Source organism: Artemia franciscana, chromosome 20 (assembly GCF_032884065.1).
Source record: "Artemia franciscana chromosome 20, ASM3288406v1, whole genome shotgun sequence".
Lineage (NCBI taxonomy): Eukaryota > Metazoa > Arthropoda > Branchiopoda > Anostraca > Artemiidae > Artemia > Artemia franciscana.
The window spans coordinates 37625668-37642630 of NC_088882.1; the positions used below are offsets into that span (position 1 = coordinate 37625668).

Consider the following 16963-nt stretch of genomic DNA (forward strand, 5'->3'; position numbering starts at 1 on the left):
CCCCAAATTTTCGTAACCTGGACGTATTTCAGTAATTTTTATTAAACTAATTTCATTTTATATCTTTGTATATATATTTTGTGAATTCTTTTGCAGTTTTTTTTTATTTGTTGCTCAATATTGTATAAATGTCCAAAAAATTATCGTAATTTAGGGATTTCAATTGCTCAAGATAAAAAGGAAGAAGTCCTTGGTCCCATCACATTCCCCCTTGAATATATAGCCCAGTTTTCCCGCCTCCAACCCGCGAATTACACATCTAAGTTAGGTGATTTAACATTTAAAGAGCCAAGAACGTCAAATTAAAAAAAAATTTCGTTCCTGGGGTCAACTTAGGCCTCTTCATTCCTGAAAACTGCAATTTTCTAAGATTTTTCTTTTGATTTTTTCAAAATTACGAAAGTTTAGGACAGGGTCACATTTTTGTCTGTGTCGCCACTTTGAACCGTGAAAACAGACAAGAGAAATTAATTAATTTAATATGAAAACGCTTTCCGTCCATGAGAAAGCCGAAATAATTTTTTTAGAAAATCATAATTTTCAATTGTAAATAAACCTGATGAGTCGAGGGAGCAAAAGGTGTTTGTTTTTTTATGAGGTGGTATTCTGATGATGGAGTTCATCGACTCGGCCAGAGAAATGATCATATATTACTACTTAAAGTAACAAAAAATATATTTTGCACAAAAAATATTTAATAGTAAAAATTATGATAGTAAATAAAAATAAAGTCGAACAAGATGCTAATGCACAAAATGAATAACAAACATAATGTGACAAAAATATATGAAACTTAATAGAATTATACTCATCTGTTGATCCTCAAATTTTCGACAAGTGAAGTGCCTTGTCTAAAATGATATGCACATCCATAGATGGAAAATTCTAGAAAAGAAACAATTTATTGAAAATAAAGGTAGAAAAGAATTTTGGGGGAAAAAGGGAGAAAGAAAGACGAGAAAGGGGAAAAGGTAAAAAGAGAGTTTTAAAAAAGAGAAGATAATTTCTCAAAAACTGGACCTTGTTAAAAAAAATATATAAAGAGAAATTTGGGAATAAAAGGTAAAAAAAAATCAGAAAAAGGGAAAAAAAGAAGGTTAAAAGTATTTTATGAAAAATAAAAAAAAAATTCAGGAAAAAAACTCATTTTAAATAAATGGAAAACCAATTTGGGAAAAGCAAAGACAAAAAATAAAAAGGAAAAAACTAAATTGGGGGAAGTATGAGAAAAACGGGTTTATACTGAAAGAAGAAACAATTTACTCAATAAATTCCATCTTTTTCTTCCAACTCGATGGGTTTCTTATTATTGGATTTGCATGGTGTCATGCGTAAGAGCTGCTTCTTTTCCAAGGTGGGGGGATGTAAGAGATTTTCGGTCATTTTCAAATTTTTTCTGGTTCACTAATAGTTTTCTTTGCTATCCAAGACAATTACTTCCCATGAATCTACCTGTTGAAGCATCATTTTCCATGCGGCTAGGTTTACTAACATTCATAACTGCATGACACAATAAAGTAGAAAAACACTCTAGTACACAACTCTTTATAAGGATAAGAGGATAATTGTACAACCATCTCCATTCAACACAAAAATCAAAACTAATATATATTTAATATACAATTAATATATAACTAATATAAAAATCAAAAGTAATATATATATATATATATTTATTTGTAAGCAGATTGAAGATATTAATTTACCAGAAATTTTAAATCAGCGGCATGTGAAACAGGCCCTTCCTAGTAATTTGAATTATACTGATAGTCCAGTTTTAACTTATAAATTTTCAAAAACTATTGGGCAAATTATTTTAAATTATAATTTAATACTAAAAAGATTAGATAGTGATATAAATTGGAAACCGGTTTGTAATTGTAGGCAACTTGGCCCATTTGTAAATCCTACTTACAATCATGTTATAACAGGGGACTTGTCAATAATAAAGCAAGATGATCTTCAAATTATAATGAATAAAGGGGCTAATTTCCGTCTTTCTCATCATCTGAAACCATCGAGTGTTCTTGATGGCTTGGAAAATGATTTTGATTTATTTATTGATAAGTGGTGTAAGAAAGAGAATAAAAATAAAGAGAGTTTTCAAAGTTGGAAGAATTTAATTATTAGTAGAATAAGAAATAAAATATATTCTAACTTAAAAAATAGTAACACTAAATCATTATTTTATAATGCGAAGATTAAACAAGCAATTGCTAATATAAAGAATGAATTTGTAATTGTGCCAGTGGATAAAGCTAATAATAATTTTGCCATAATTTGTCAGAAGCTGTATTGTGATATCTTAAAAAGGGAGTTATGCACAACTAATGTTTACGAAAAGGTAAATGTAGAAGATGAGAATTTAACTGAAAAGACTGAAGAAATACTTTTTAAAAATTTTAATATTAAAATAAATGACAATGATAAAAAGTTCCCTTTCCTATATTGGACTGTAAAATTTCATAATAATCCCCCTAAACCACGGTTTATTGCTGGAGCAGCTAAATGTCCAACCCGCATTGCTGCTACTGACCTCTCTTTAATTTTAAAGGAAATTGTAAATAAACTTAAAACCTATTGTTCTGGTATTAAAAAATTTTCGAATTTTAATCCATATTGGAGTGTTAATAATTCACTGCAGGTGATAGATTCTTTAACAATGGTTTCAGCTAAAAGAATTGAGTCTTTCGATTTTGCGAAAATGTATACTAATTTATCACTTAATGTAGTGTTAGATAATTTAAAAACTGTTGTCAAGAAATCCTTCCTCTTATCTAGTAAAAGGTTCTTAAAAATAGACACTTACAATAAAAAAGCTATATGGACAAATTGCTTTAATACTACAGTTAACTTGAGATGTCACAGCTTGGATATGATTTTTGAGTTATTAGAATTTGTTTTATACAATACTTATATAAGATTTGGTGGTGATTTGTACAAGCAAATTGTGGGAATTCCCATGGGGGGGAATGCCAGCCCATTTATAGCTGACTTGTTTTTAAGTCAACTAGAATATAAATATATGATGGATAAGAATAATTCAATTAATTTAAAACATGTTTTGTCAAATAATAAAAGATATTTAGATGATATTTTGGTCTTAAATTGTAATGATTTCATTGATATTTCTAAAAATATATATCCATCAGAGCTTATTCTTGAACCTAGTCATGGCGCTGGTCATGAAGATCATTTCTTAGATTTAAATATTAATATTTGTGATAATAATAAATCAAGTTTTAAAATGTATAATAAAACGGATGATTTTGAAGTGATTAGTTTCCCATTCCCTGAAAGTAATATACACTCAAATGTCACATATTCAGCGTTTTTTTCACAGTTACTTCGTTATGCAAGGATTTGTAGTATTTATATTGATTTTAAAAATAGATGTAAAATCTTAAGCCAAAAATTGATATAAAGAAGTTTTTCTGCAAATAAATTAACTTGGCAATTTAAAAAATTTAGTTTTCATTATAACGAACTTTTAAATAAATATCAAAAGAATTATCTAGAAATACTTAAAGAACTTTTCAACTAATTTCGGAGGTTCGAGAAATGATGTTGCAGCGCCAATTATTTTGAATTGTGTTTCTAATTGAGCGGATTTTTTTTTAAAATTAGCCACATGGTAAAGATGAATTCTATAATTGTTTAGTTCGTTCAGGTTTTTTGCAATGTGTTAATATTTGTGATTTGGTAAAATTTATTATATTTAGTTTACCTATTGTTGCTAAAAAGAGGGATATATTAACAGGATAAGCTTGTTTTGGTGTTACTTGGTTGTTTTACATTTGCTGTTGTTTTTTCTTTCATAGGCATGTATTTTGGGGGTGATACCTGACACGGGGAAGCCATGGATATTCTGTGGTAGCCACAACACTTGGCTGGGTAGAGAATTTAAAGTGGCGAAACCCTATAGGCCATTGTAGTCTCCTGATGGGCCCTTGTGGTGGCTTGTTGCCTCTGAATTATTTATCTTTATTACTTTTTCTATTGTTTGGTAAATGACGACTTATACTTATTGACGACATGACTGCCTGTCCATGGATTATTCTTTATGGTTGATTGTGTATGGCTATACTGTTTGACCTATGTGATTGTATGGATGAATAGGGTTAAGGCCTCATTCAAGTGCTGGTCTATATTAATCACTAATTTAGGAAAACAGTCTTCCTTTTCTCCTTCTGTCTTTTTTTTTTGTGTTTGTGCTGTTGCATTGGTGATTTCTCTTTTTATGATATATATATATATATATATATATATATATATATATATATATATATATATATATATATATATATATAGGATAAGGATCCTCCTGAGCCACTGCTGGCGCATAGGGCGTCGAGTTGACGTTTCAATTGCTGAGTGTTTTTTAAAGGGACAAGTAGCAAGCTTGTCGCCAAAGCTTGTTGCAGCTGGGATCGAACCCGGGTGCTCCGTATTGCCAATCAGAGCACCAATCCACTGTGCTACAACAGGTTATGAAAAAAGGATAAAGATCCTCCTACGCCACTGCTGGTGCATAGGGCGTCGAGTCGACGTTTCAGTTGCTGAGTGTTATTATCAGGGACAAGTAGCAAGCTTGTCGCCCAACCTTTCTGCAACTGGGATCGAACCCGGGTGCTCCGTATTGCCAATCAGAGTATCAATCCACTGTGCTATATATATATATATATATATATATATATATATATATATATATATATATATATATATATATATATATATATATATATATATATATATATATATATATATATATATATTCAGGTGTTGTGCTGAAGACAGCCCTTGGACATAGGGCTGTAATATTCACTGAATTGAATTCCACTGTCTTGAGAAAAATTTCCTTATTTTTTCTAAGTTGCGTTTGTTTGAATTTTCATCGCGATTTACAAGCCTTAAGACATAAAAGGGCAGACTTTCCAAAACTGAATTCTTGAAAATACTCATTTACAAAAACAATTCCACCTCCCCTCTAAAAAAATCCCCTCCCACTTCACCCTTTTATCCATCTGTACGTAAAATTTCCTTAATCTCCAAATGTAACTTCGATCCACGTACAAATCCAGTCTAAACTAGTTACTTCTTACCAAAGGAAAGATGCTTGCACCGAGCTCACACTCACAGACCCTAAAGTGAGATTCAGACCCTCTAGTCCAAGACCCTGACCCTGAACTAACCCTGAACTAGTCCAATTTGTTAGCTTCTGTTACACTTTGGATATATCCAACTACATAAAATCGAAAGTATTTCTGTGTGTGTCCTATGTGCATTGCTACACTTTTCATCCGACAGCCAAAAACTTTAAGAAGTTATTAAGTACAGTCTCGCAGTGTTCAGGTACACAAATTTTTCAGTCCCCCAGCCCCAAAACCCTCTTAATACTTTGCACGGATGCTGAAATTAGAGACCCCTGAACACAAATACTTGACAGGTTCTTCTGGTCGCATTATTCAGGTTTTCTGGATATTGAATTAAAGATTCAGTTAATTATGCATTCTATCATCTAAAACACTCCTGAAATAATAAAATCTATTGTTAAATACAATCTTTGTGTTCGGTAACCAACTGTTTCGATAGTTTGGAATTCCACTTAAATATCTATCTAAAAAAAACTTTTAAACTAAAAATATACTATCGGTGTTTTATATATGGAAAAAAACACAGAGAAATTTTCCAGAGGGGGAATTTTCCATGGGAAGGGTTCCGCGAGAGACAAATTTAATTGAAAATAAACAGATTTCCTTTATACTTATTTTCCGAAGAGGGATACGTACTTACAAGAAACGTATACAAATTTGGACAATGAGTATTAGCATCCTTTGAGAACTGTGCCAAACAACATTTTCTACAAGAATATTTATTTTCAAAATTTATTGCACAGAAAAATATAGAATAAACGAAGCAACAACTAAAACGGAGAGTGTTGGCCTGGCCGTATTAGTTTTATTAAAACTAAGCAGGCCATATTACTAAATCATTTCGAATATAAGAGACCCCTCCTCAATGCCTCACTCTTTGCACTAAAACTTTTAGTACTTTAGAAAGGATAAATCCAATTAAACAAAATTAGAGTCTGTAGTCGTTCGTATTTCTGGAGTCATTCTTGAATATTTGTGATAAAAAGTCAAACTTTGGCTTAAAAGTGAGGGATCTAGCAGGGGCAAAGCCTCCCTCGTATACGGAACGATTTATGTTCTTTGTAATTTTTAATGTTGTCCTTACTATCAGTTGCAAAAACTTATTCTTTAAAATTTCATTTCTTAACTTCTGAGGGGGAGGGGGTGGGGGTGTCATGCCTTGCTCCAAGAATTTCATTCCAAAGTTTACAGCCCTCTTAAGATCTGATAGGATCATTGGTTTAGTACAATTCCGCCAGAAAAAAAAAATTAACGCGCATTCGTGATCTTTCTTCTGGCAAAAATGCAAAATTTCACATTTTCGCAAATAGAAGCTTGAAAAGTTTACCATAGGGTTCTCTGTTATGCTGAATCTAATGTGGGATATTCACGAAAAACCCTTACTTTCGGTGGATGTTTCCTTCTTTTCCGAAAAGCAGGAAATACAAATGTCCCCGCCTGTACTAGCTCTTTTTATTAGTCTTTCAACATTTCGGCCATGAGGACATTAGGCCTTGGAGATAACTTGTTATCTCCTAAATCCAATTAGGAGCATTCTGATTAAACATAGTTACATTCCCTGATTTTTCGTAGGTTTGTGAACCAACAAATAAGTATAACAGATTATTTCACTATTTTGGCGATGAAACTGTAGATTCTACTGCGCTTCATTTCTATCCTTTTCCATAGCAATTTAAAATCACCTTCAAGTTTTTATCCATGGGACAATATTATCCTTGGGAATTTACAACTCCTCCCAGCTAAGTAGCAATGACCTACAGGTGTGAACCTGACTTTTGATTTTTGTATTTCTTGCTTGACGCTGTTTCACCAATTTTTGACGCTGGGTTGTGGACGCTATGCCTTTCTGCACTTCCTCGACACAGTGAAAATTCCAGTTCAACTGATGATTGAAAAGTATCCCCAGATATTTCACCTTTTTTTAGTCATATTGAGAGAAGGTGCAATTTTAGAGTAAGAGGACCTTAAGTTTTTTTGTTCCAATTCTTTCAGAACGACTGCTAAATTAGAATAAGAACTATTTTCAGACCACTATAGAACATTAGCATAAAGAGGTCATAGCCCCCGCAATACATGAAACAACATTTCTCTTCACTTTTTAAGTTTTAATGTCACTCTTTACTTTCATTAATTTTTTTTTAATTTATTTCGACTGTAGTGGCGGATCATTCTCAAATTCATGGACCATGCGAAGATAAATAATACCCTTTTTATTTCAATTTTTCTCACTATATATATAAACCAAAATTTATATCATATCTGCACAACGAAGTGAATAAAAAAAAACAAAAAACAATACAGACTTTTTATTCGAAAATAAAGTATGTGATGCTTATTCGTAGTTGTTTTTATTAAGATGTACTAATGGTCTCTGGTGTAATTATTGGGCTATTTGCGTTCAAATGCGCCCATGGTGTAAATGCCCTTGTTGTAAATGTTATATCACATTTGAACGCATAATCCTTTTGAGGGAGGAGGAAACATTTAAGGGGACACAACTATGATGGAAAACAAGCAATAGGCTAGGTCAAAAATGGTAAAAATTTAAAATTTTGGGCGAGTGGGAAGGGGGTTCATATACCTCCCCATCTAACATGCAAGTACTGAACCATTTCCTTTCCGATTGTTCAAATTATATTATTAATAATAGTGCATTTCTACAAAGCAAAACTAAGATTGCACCTTAATAATGCAAATATCAGAACATTGTCAAACGTTTCTAGGGCAATGCCCCTTTTCCACGTGTAGCCATGTTGAACTGCGTAAATGTATATAAAGAATATCAGTTAAATCTGGCAAGTCCAACAGTCACCCGTGAAAATTCAAGCACTAACTATCTGTTGCTTCCTAAGCACAGCAGCACCTTCAAAGAAAAGTTTCACCTTAAGCTGTCTGGAGCCATATGCCTGGTCCTCTTTTTAAGAAAGGTAATAAGAAGTTACTTGAAAACTTAAGGTCTATCTTTATGGGAAGTGTGATAAGTAAATTATTTTGTATGGTTATGGAATTAAGGCCAAGAGATTGGTTTGATAAGCAGGAAATACTTAGTGTGGTGCAAGCAGCATTCAGATGGACGTTCAGCAATGTTGACCCTACTTTTGCTTTGGAAATATTGAAAAGGAAATGTGCTAGAGGGAAAAATGATCGTCTATTCGAAGCTTTTTTAGACTTGAAAAGTGCTTTTGACTCGATAAATAGGAGGTTACTTGAAAGTCTGTTAGAATTTGGCTCGCCATCTTGTTTTGTAGCGATAATAGCAGATATGTATTGAAGGGTGAAGTTTGTTGTAAAGGTTAGGAGGAAATTTTCTAGGCTGCTAATGTCTCACGTGGGTGTGAAACAAAGACGTATTTTAAGGAGGAAATACTTAGTGTGGTGCAAGCAACATTCAGATCGATGTTCAGCAATGTTGACCCTACTTTTGCTTTGGAAATATTGAAAAGGAAATGTGCTAGAGAGAAAAATGATCGTCTATTCGAAGCTTTTTTAGACTTGAAAAGTGCTTTTGACTCGATAAATAGGAGGTTACTTGAAAGTCTGTTAGAATTTGGCTCGCCATCTTGTTTTGTAGCGATAATAGCAGATATGTATTGAAGGGTGAAGTTTGTTGTAAAGGTTAGGAGGAAATTTTCTAGGCTGCTAACGTCTCACGTGGGTGTGAAACAAAGACGTATAATAAGGAGGAAATACTTAGGGTGGTGCAATCAGCATTCAGATGGACGTTCAGCAATGTTGACCCTACTTTTGCTTTGGAAATATTGAAAAGGAAAAGTGCTAGAGGGAAAAATGATCGTCTATTCGAAGCTTTTTTAGACTTGAAAAGTGCTTTTGACTCGATAAATAGGAGGTTACTTGAAAGTCTGTTAGAATTTGGCTCGCCATCTTGTTTTGTAGCGATAATAGCAGATATGTATTGAAGGGTGAAGTTTGTTGTAAAGGTTAGGAGGAAATTTTCTAGGCTGCTAACGTCTCACGTGGGTGTGAAACAAAGACGTATAATAAGGAGGAAATACTTAGTGTGGTGCAAGCAACATTCAGATCGACGTTCAGCAATGTTGACCCAACTTTTGCTTTGGAAATATTGAAAAGGAAATGTGCTAGAGGGAAAAATGATCGTCTATTCGAAGCTTTTTTAGACTTGAAAAGTGCTTTTGACTCGATAAATAGGAGGTTACTTGAAAGTCTGTTAGAGTTTGGCTCGCCATCTTGTTTTGTAGCGATAATAGCAGATATGTATTGAAGGGTGAAGTTTGTTGTAAAGGTTAGGAGGAAATTTTCTAGGCTGCTAACGTCTCACGTGGGTGTGAAACAAAGACGTACTTTATCTCTTAGGCTTTTGTCCTTCTTTGGTAATGATTTAGATAGTTTTATGCAAAGTAATGGATCCCCTCATGTATCTCTGTATTGGTCTAGGCTATCATGTATGTTATTTGCAAATGACATAGCTCTAGTGGCGGATAGTAGATATAAACTTCAGAAGCAATTAGATATAATAAAAGATTATGAAACAGTTCGTGGTAACGAACTGTAGTAAGGAGCGACCCGGCTCAATAGTAACCCAAACTCTAAAAAATGGAATACCCATAGCTACATCAAAAGAATCACATTTTAATGCTGATTTCAAATATATAAGTTTTATCAAGTTTAGTCTTACCCATCAAAAGTTACGAGCCTGAGAAAATTTGCCTTATTTTAGAAAATAGCGGGAAACAACCCCTAAAAGTCATAGAAATCACAACATAAGATTCAGCGTATCAGAGAACCCTATTGTAGAAGTTTCAAGGTCCTATCTACAAAAATGTGGAATTTTGCATTTTTCCCAGAAGGCAGATCACGGATGCGTGTTTATTTGTTTGTTTGTCTTTTTTCCCAGGGGTGATCGTACTGACCCAGTGGTCCCAGAATGTTGCGAGAGGGCTCATTCTAACGAAAATGAGAAGTTCTAGCCCTTTTTAAGTGACCAAAAAATTGGAGGGTACATAGGCCCCTCCCACGCTAATTATTGTCCCAAAGTCAACGGATCAAAATTCTGAGATAGCCATTTTATTCAGCGTAGTCGAAAAACCTTATAACTATGTCTTCGGGGATTCTTAATGAATTGGGACAAAATTTAAGCTTTAGTGTAAAGAGCGAGGTACTGACGAGGGGGTGAACGCCCTCATATATGTAATAAAAACATGAGAATACAAAAGTTCGTTAGATAATATATTTTATGTATTTTTTACTATATATTATTTTCAACACCCCGCTCTTTACACTAAAGTTTTTGACTGTTTTAAAAAGAAGAGTTGAGAGAAAGAGTCAAACTTTGTCGTAAAGAGCGGGGCGTTGATGAGGAAGCAGCCCCTTTCATATACGAAGTAATTTCTGTTCGTTTTAAGTTTTAATGTCGCTCCTTACTTTCAGTTAAAAAAAGTTTTTTTTTATTATTTAATTTAGAAAGGAAGGATCTAGTGTTACATGCTAAGAAGTCAGTAGTATTAATGTTTAGGAGCAAATGGGAGGTTGATTCTAAGGTTGATTTTACTTTCGGACGAGTGACGTTAGAGGTCGAAGAGGAATATATTTATCTGGGTTTTAAGTTTAGCGCGCTAAAGGGAGTGTCTAGGTATGTAGAAGATCGTAATTTAAGGGGTTAATAAATATACCATTGAGAAATAATTTAGGTCAGCTAGCTGTCATGAAAATTCAGGTTAAGTTAGGTTAGGTCCCAAAAAGAAGTAGTTTCTACTCTGTATTTGGGGTCTGAAGTTTGGGGTTTCGCTAAAGCAGCTGTTAAAAGTAGTTCAGCTAAGGTATTTTAAGATAATTTTAAGTTCAAAGGATTAATTTCGTTCAGTGGTGCAGAGAAGAGATTTGGAGCTTTTCACTTTAAGAAGTGTTAATGGTAAAATTTTGGGGAAAAATAATTAAGCTACCTAGAGTTCGGTTTCTTTATTCAACTGATTTGGGGAGTTTGAAGGATGGTAGACGTGATTCATGGCCAAATCAGATCAATAAACTACTGAGCCTTTGTGGTCTTATGGAGCTGTGGAATGAAGAAAAAGGACCAGTGGATGAAAGCGTGTTAGTATGGAAAGAAGACCAGCGAGCCCTAAACGACCAAGAAATCCAAGAGTGGTAAGCTCATAAGGATCAACCTATGTCTGAGGTTTTTCTCCCATATTTAAGTGTTGGGGGGAGGAGGTTTTTTTCAAATTTGGGCTGAATAGATAGTATTTGAAGAACTTGTTGTTGGTAAAAGGGGATAATTTCGATTTGCGCGAGAGAAGAAAATTTTTGGGGAAGTTTAGGCTGGCGGCCGTCCCCTGCTTTTGCCCTATCTGTGGATACTGAATAAGAATTTATTTCATACTGTATCAGAGTGTGAAGAGCTGTCGGAGTTGCGGGATGAATGTTTTGGGACAGTATTTGGCAATCAATACTGTTTAATTGACCGGATGACTGAGAGGAATGTGTATACTATTAAACAGCTGTGTAAGTTTCTTCGTTTAGGGGTTAAACATAGCGAATCATGTTTAAGGGTTTTTTAGGAACTGAATTTTATTATTGTTGTTGTTTGTCGGTTAAATTATTGAATTTTTTTTTATTATTCAAAATTGTGTGTTATGTTGATATTACTTAAATACTTGTATTATTTGAAGTTGTTTGTTTGTTAAAGTTGTAAAGTTGTATGTGTGTTGCTATGGCCAGCAGGCTATTTGCAATAAATCTTATCTTATGATTTCAGCTTATTATTTTTTTCTGATTTTTCAGCCACGGTTCATTTATTTCAGCATGGCACCCCTTTACCAACAATTACTGCTTAGTTGCATATGCATATACTTTTTGTTTTTAATAGTGAATCCTTATTTTTTCCTACTTAAAAGAAAATAAATACGACTGTTTAAGCGTCTGCTTGCCATTAAAAAAAAAAATATCCTTTTTCATTGTGCTTTGTATTTCAAGCAATCTAGCCCCTTTGGGCTCATATATCCAAATGAACAATAACTACCGCTAGTGTATTTGATCAAAACAGAGCTCATTCGAACAAAGCTTAAAAGGTTTGAGTACCCTTTCAAGTGACGAAACAGAATGAAAGGCAACATGCCTTCTTTTTCCCAAACACATTTGAGTTGAATATTGAGACAGTCATTTGGCTCATCATAATTCAAAGGTCCAATAAATATGCCTCTGGGGATGAAAAGACCACCCACAGTCCCTAGGGAAAGGGCTGTAAGTAGATCAGGGAAATCAATTGGGAAGAAATTTTTTTCAATATTTTCAAAAAATTAATTACAAACAACGATGGCAGAGGTTTGTAATTAAAAAGCATTAGCATGCTTTAAAAAACTAGACCCGAATTTGATTTAAGTCTTGCTTTTTACAGTCTATTTTCAGTGAGTTGCAACCCCCAATAAACTAATTTTACAGGCCGTAAAACTAGGACGATTCTGCATCGTTCCCTATAATCAATACACATAAACAATAAGGATTTCGTTAGTAAAGTTCCGTTTTATCGACGGTTTTTAGCGTTGGTTATTTCTCAAGAGAAAACTTTGGTCGTTTTAAATGCAGAAAGTTTAGATCTTAAAAATGTCAATAAACTTTTATGATTTAGTCATGGTAGTCAGTGAAAAAGTGAAATAAGACAAAAGCCCTGAACTATAGCTAACTGTTACGATGGCAATAAGAAATAGCTGTATCTAATAAATATATTGTTATTTATAATCTGCTTTATCGTTGAATAAAATATAAATAATAGAGCTATCGAAGATACACGACCGGAAACAACATTCAATATCAAAATTATTTTGGCTGACCCTAAAAAAAGTGGCTGATCTAATGAAAATCTTAGGTCGCCCCTTTAGGGCGTGTTTTGCCCTATTTTCTAAAATAAGGCAAATTTTCTAAGGCTCGTAACTTATGACAGGTAAGACTAAACTTGATGAAACTTATATATTTAAAATTAGCATAAAATGCGATTCTTTTGATGTAACTATTGGTATCGAAATTCTGTTTTTTAGAGTTTCGTTTACTATTCAGCCGGGTCGCTCCTTACAACAGTTCCTTACCACGAACTGTTTGATTATAAATTTTACTCCTTTTAGGCTCTATTTATTTATTGATGGTGATTTATGGTGATTTTACGCTTAAAAAATTCATTAAATTTATTTCTGCTCATGTCTGGTTTAATATAGCTCTAAAGTTTTCTTTGAATGACTACCTTTTTGAGAAATGTTTTTTAAAAGTAACTAATAATAATCAAATTGACTCGAAAGACCTAATGAAAATAAAATCAATGATTAATAAATAATGATAATAATATCCGGAAATTTCAACAATTACAGGTTTAGTTCGGCAGTATTTTTTTTATTTTTTCAATGATACAATCACAAAAAAAAAAAACGCTTAAGATATATTTCTTTTCAGTAAAGCACAAAGGACTCATTAGGACTGAGAAGGTTTAAGGTTAGTGAGAGGTGGGGGATTAACCGAAATCTCATTTAGAGTAACTTTTGTTTGTTTTAAGTTTGAATTGACCATTCATTTGAATTTTTACTCATTCTAGGATCTATTTATTCATCTATATCCAAATATATTATATTTATATTTTATGCTATTACTGATTTTAATTTTTGATCCTACTAAATTTGAATTATCAAAGGAACTTATTTCTGCTCGTCTTAAGTTTTAATACTAAACAGCTTATTTATCAATAAGTTCTTTTTTAACTGAATTTAGTTCGTTTTTGATTGCCAAATTTTTATTATCGATGAATTTAATGAATGTTTCCCGTTTGTCAGCTTTTCAACTTCACAATTAAACAAGAGCTAAGAGCTCCTATGGCACCAGTGACTAAATATTGGATCCGGTTATCTCAAACACGCATCTAGAACTCGTGCTTATTTTCGAACTCACCAAAGCACTAGAAATCCCCCCAGCTCCCCCAAAGAGATCAGATATGGTCCAACTATGTCAATCACGTATATAGAACTTGTACTCATTCTTCCCGTCAAGTTTCATCCCGATCTCTCAACTCTAAGCGTTTTCCAAGATTTCCGGTTTCCAAAGATAATTTCTTAAGCCACATTGGCCTGCCATAACATAAGGAAGGAAAACGATCAAAAATGGGGTTTTTAAAGGCTAAACAAAAATACAAGTATTTTCAGTATTTTCATTTGGCCTTTAAAAACCCCATTTTTGATCGTTTTCTTTCCGGTTTCCAAGATTTACGTTTCCATCATCCAGCCCCCAATATCTCCGAATCCGATTCGAATTAAAAATGGAGCATCTGAGTCATGATATCTTTCCATATTTCAAATTTCATTAAGATCCAATTACCCATTCGTGAGATAATCATACGTCAGTTTTCACAATTTCCCCTTTTCCCCCCCCCACATGGTCGAATCGTGATAACGACTGTTATCAAGTGAATTTGTGCAGGTCCCCGACACGCCTACCAAATTTATCGTTCTAGCACGTCCGGAAGCACCGAACTCACCGAAGCACTGGATTTTATTCACTATAATTATTGTATAAATTTCAGTCAATCCAAAATCAAGGTTTGGAACAATTTTTGAACAATGATTTTGCTTTATCAGTAATTTATATATGACTTACCCGAAAGAATCCTACTGCTAATATGTTCAAAATACGCCCAAATAGTAACAATAGCAGTTGCAGTCAAAGTCAAAAGGAGCTGCAGTCAGAGGCAAAAGGAGTTGCATTCCCAAGTTGTCGTAGTCGCAGCAAAAGTAATCGCAAGTAGTCGCAGTTGTAGTAAGTGCAGTGGCCCTGACAGTTTTAAGTTAATACGATCGGCCTTTCTTTAGATAGTGCACAAACACCCTTTTGATGACTTGGACGCACATATTGTCCCTTTATTTAGTTTATTATTCCCTCAAGTTTCCCATTAGAACCCTTAGTCATTTTGAACACGCCCAAGATTAAACAATCTCCGGTTTCCCAATAATAAATGCTGTATATAAACCAAGAGCAAGTTCCATTATTTACAACCTTTGCCCCGTGGGCTGTGGGGTTCATGTCATCCCTGGAGGCATAGTTATTGAACCTTTGGACTATTTCAAACAAAACCGTCATCTAAAATTTCTGATCGGTGTCCAGAGGGACATCTAACAATTTTTTTTTGTTCAGCACCCTTTTTCTGTTCAGTTAAACATTATTTGGAAGTTATACCTTAACAGTACTAAATAAAAAAACAAGTTTTTTTAACTGAAAGTAAGGAGCGACATTAAAACTTAAAACGAGCAGAAATTACTCCGTATATGAAAGGGCCTGTTCCCTCCTCAACGCCCCGCTTTTTGCGGTAAAATTTGACTCTTTCTCTCAACTCTACTTTTTAAAACAGTAAGAACTTTAGCGTAAAGAGCAGGACGTTGATGAGGGAACATCCCCTTTCACATACGGGGTAATTTCTGCTCGTTTTAAGTTTTAATGTCGCTCCTTACTTTCAGTAAAAAGACTTGTTTTTCTTTATTTAATTTCTGAATTTTTCTTAGTTAATCCATGTTTTGATTTCGGCTCTCCGCATATGAATAATTAAAGCGAAATTTGCACATTTATTTATTTGGCTAAATGGCTTTCCCATAGTTTTGATCGAATGATTTTGAAAAAAAGGAGGGGGGACGAGACCCAGTTGCCCTCCAATTTTCTGGGTTCTTAAAAAGACAACTAGAACTTCTAATTTTTTACAAACGTTTTCATTAGTAAATGATACACTAAGGTTACGTAACAAACTTCTATATTCTTATGTTTTTATTACGCATATGAGAGGGTTCGTCCACTCGTCAATAACTCGCTCTTTACACCAAAGCTTAAATTTTTTCCCCTGAATCACAAAGGCCGTAGAATAAATAGTTGAAATTGCTAAATATACTTTAGCGTAAAGAGTGAGGTATTAGGAGGAGGTGAACCCCTTATTTGCGTAATATTTTCTGTTCGTTTTAAGTTTTAATTCTACTCCTTATTTTCAGTTGAAAAAACTTGTTCATATTTATTTTTTCATTGTTTTTTTTTTAAATAATGCTAGAAAATGCTGCGCTCCTTCATGGAAATCTTCTTCCCCCATGACAAATTCCTCCATGGAAAGCTTCCCCCACATAATCCCTTCTTCCCAACCCCTCCTCCCAACCAAAAAATCCCCTGAAAACGTCTATACACTTCCCAATAACCATTACTATATGCAAACACTGGTCAAAGTCTGTAACTTACAGCCTTTCCCACGGGGACTGTGGGGGAGTAAGTCGTCCCCAAAGACATAGTTATAAGGTTTTTCGACTATGGTGAATAAAATGATTTGATCTGACGACATTGTGAAAAAATGAGCGTGGGTGGGGCCTAGGTGCCCTCCAATTTTTGGTCACTTAAAAAAGGGCACTAGAACTTTTCATTTCCGTTCGAATGAGCCCTCTTGCAAAATTTTAGGACCACTGGGTCGATGCGATCATCCCTGGGAAAAAAAAAATAACAAAAAAAAACCCAAAAAAACAAAGAAACAAACAAATAAACACGCATCCGTGATTTGTCTAAGTTCTATGACTTTTAGGGGGTGTTTTCCCCCGTTTTCTGAAATAAGACCAATTTTCTCACGCTCGTAACTTTTGATGGGTAGGACTAAGCTTGACGAAACTTAAATATTTAAAATCAGCATTAAAATGCAATTCTTTTGATGTAACTATTGGTATCGAAATTCCGTTTTTTTGAGTTTTGGTTACTATTGAGCCGGGTCGCTCCTTACTATAGTTCGTTACGTTTGATAAGCCTTTTTGAAACGCAATAAACCATGCCCCTCTTTTCTGACAACAAAT

The 16963-nt window shown here is 33.9% G+C and overlaps 1 protein-coding gene across 2 annotated transcripts in view; it reads right to left on the reverse strand.

Moving 5' to 3' along the window:
- Positions 1-682: 682 nt before the first annotated feature.
- The window catches only part of LOC136040215 (TBC1 domain family member 13-like), a 120385-nt gene continuing 104104 nt past the window's right edge, over positions 683-16963 (reverse strand). For both annotated transcript variants that reach the window (XM_065724410.1, XM_065724411.1), the window contains exon 11: positions 683-885. In XM_065724410.1, coding sequence (XP_065580482.1) covers positions 823-885 — 63 coding nt within the window. In that variant the 3' untranslated portion in view covers positions 683-822. The remainder of the gene's footprint in view (positions 886-16963) is intronic.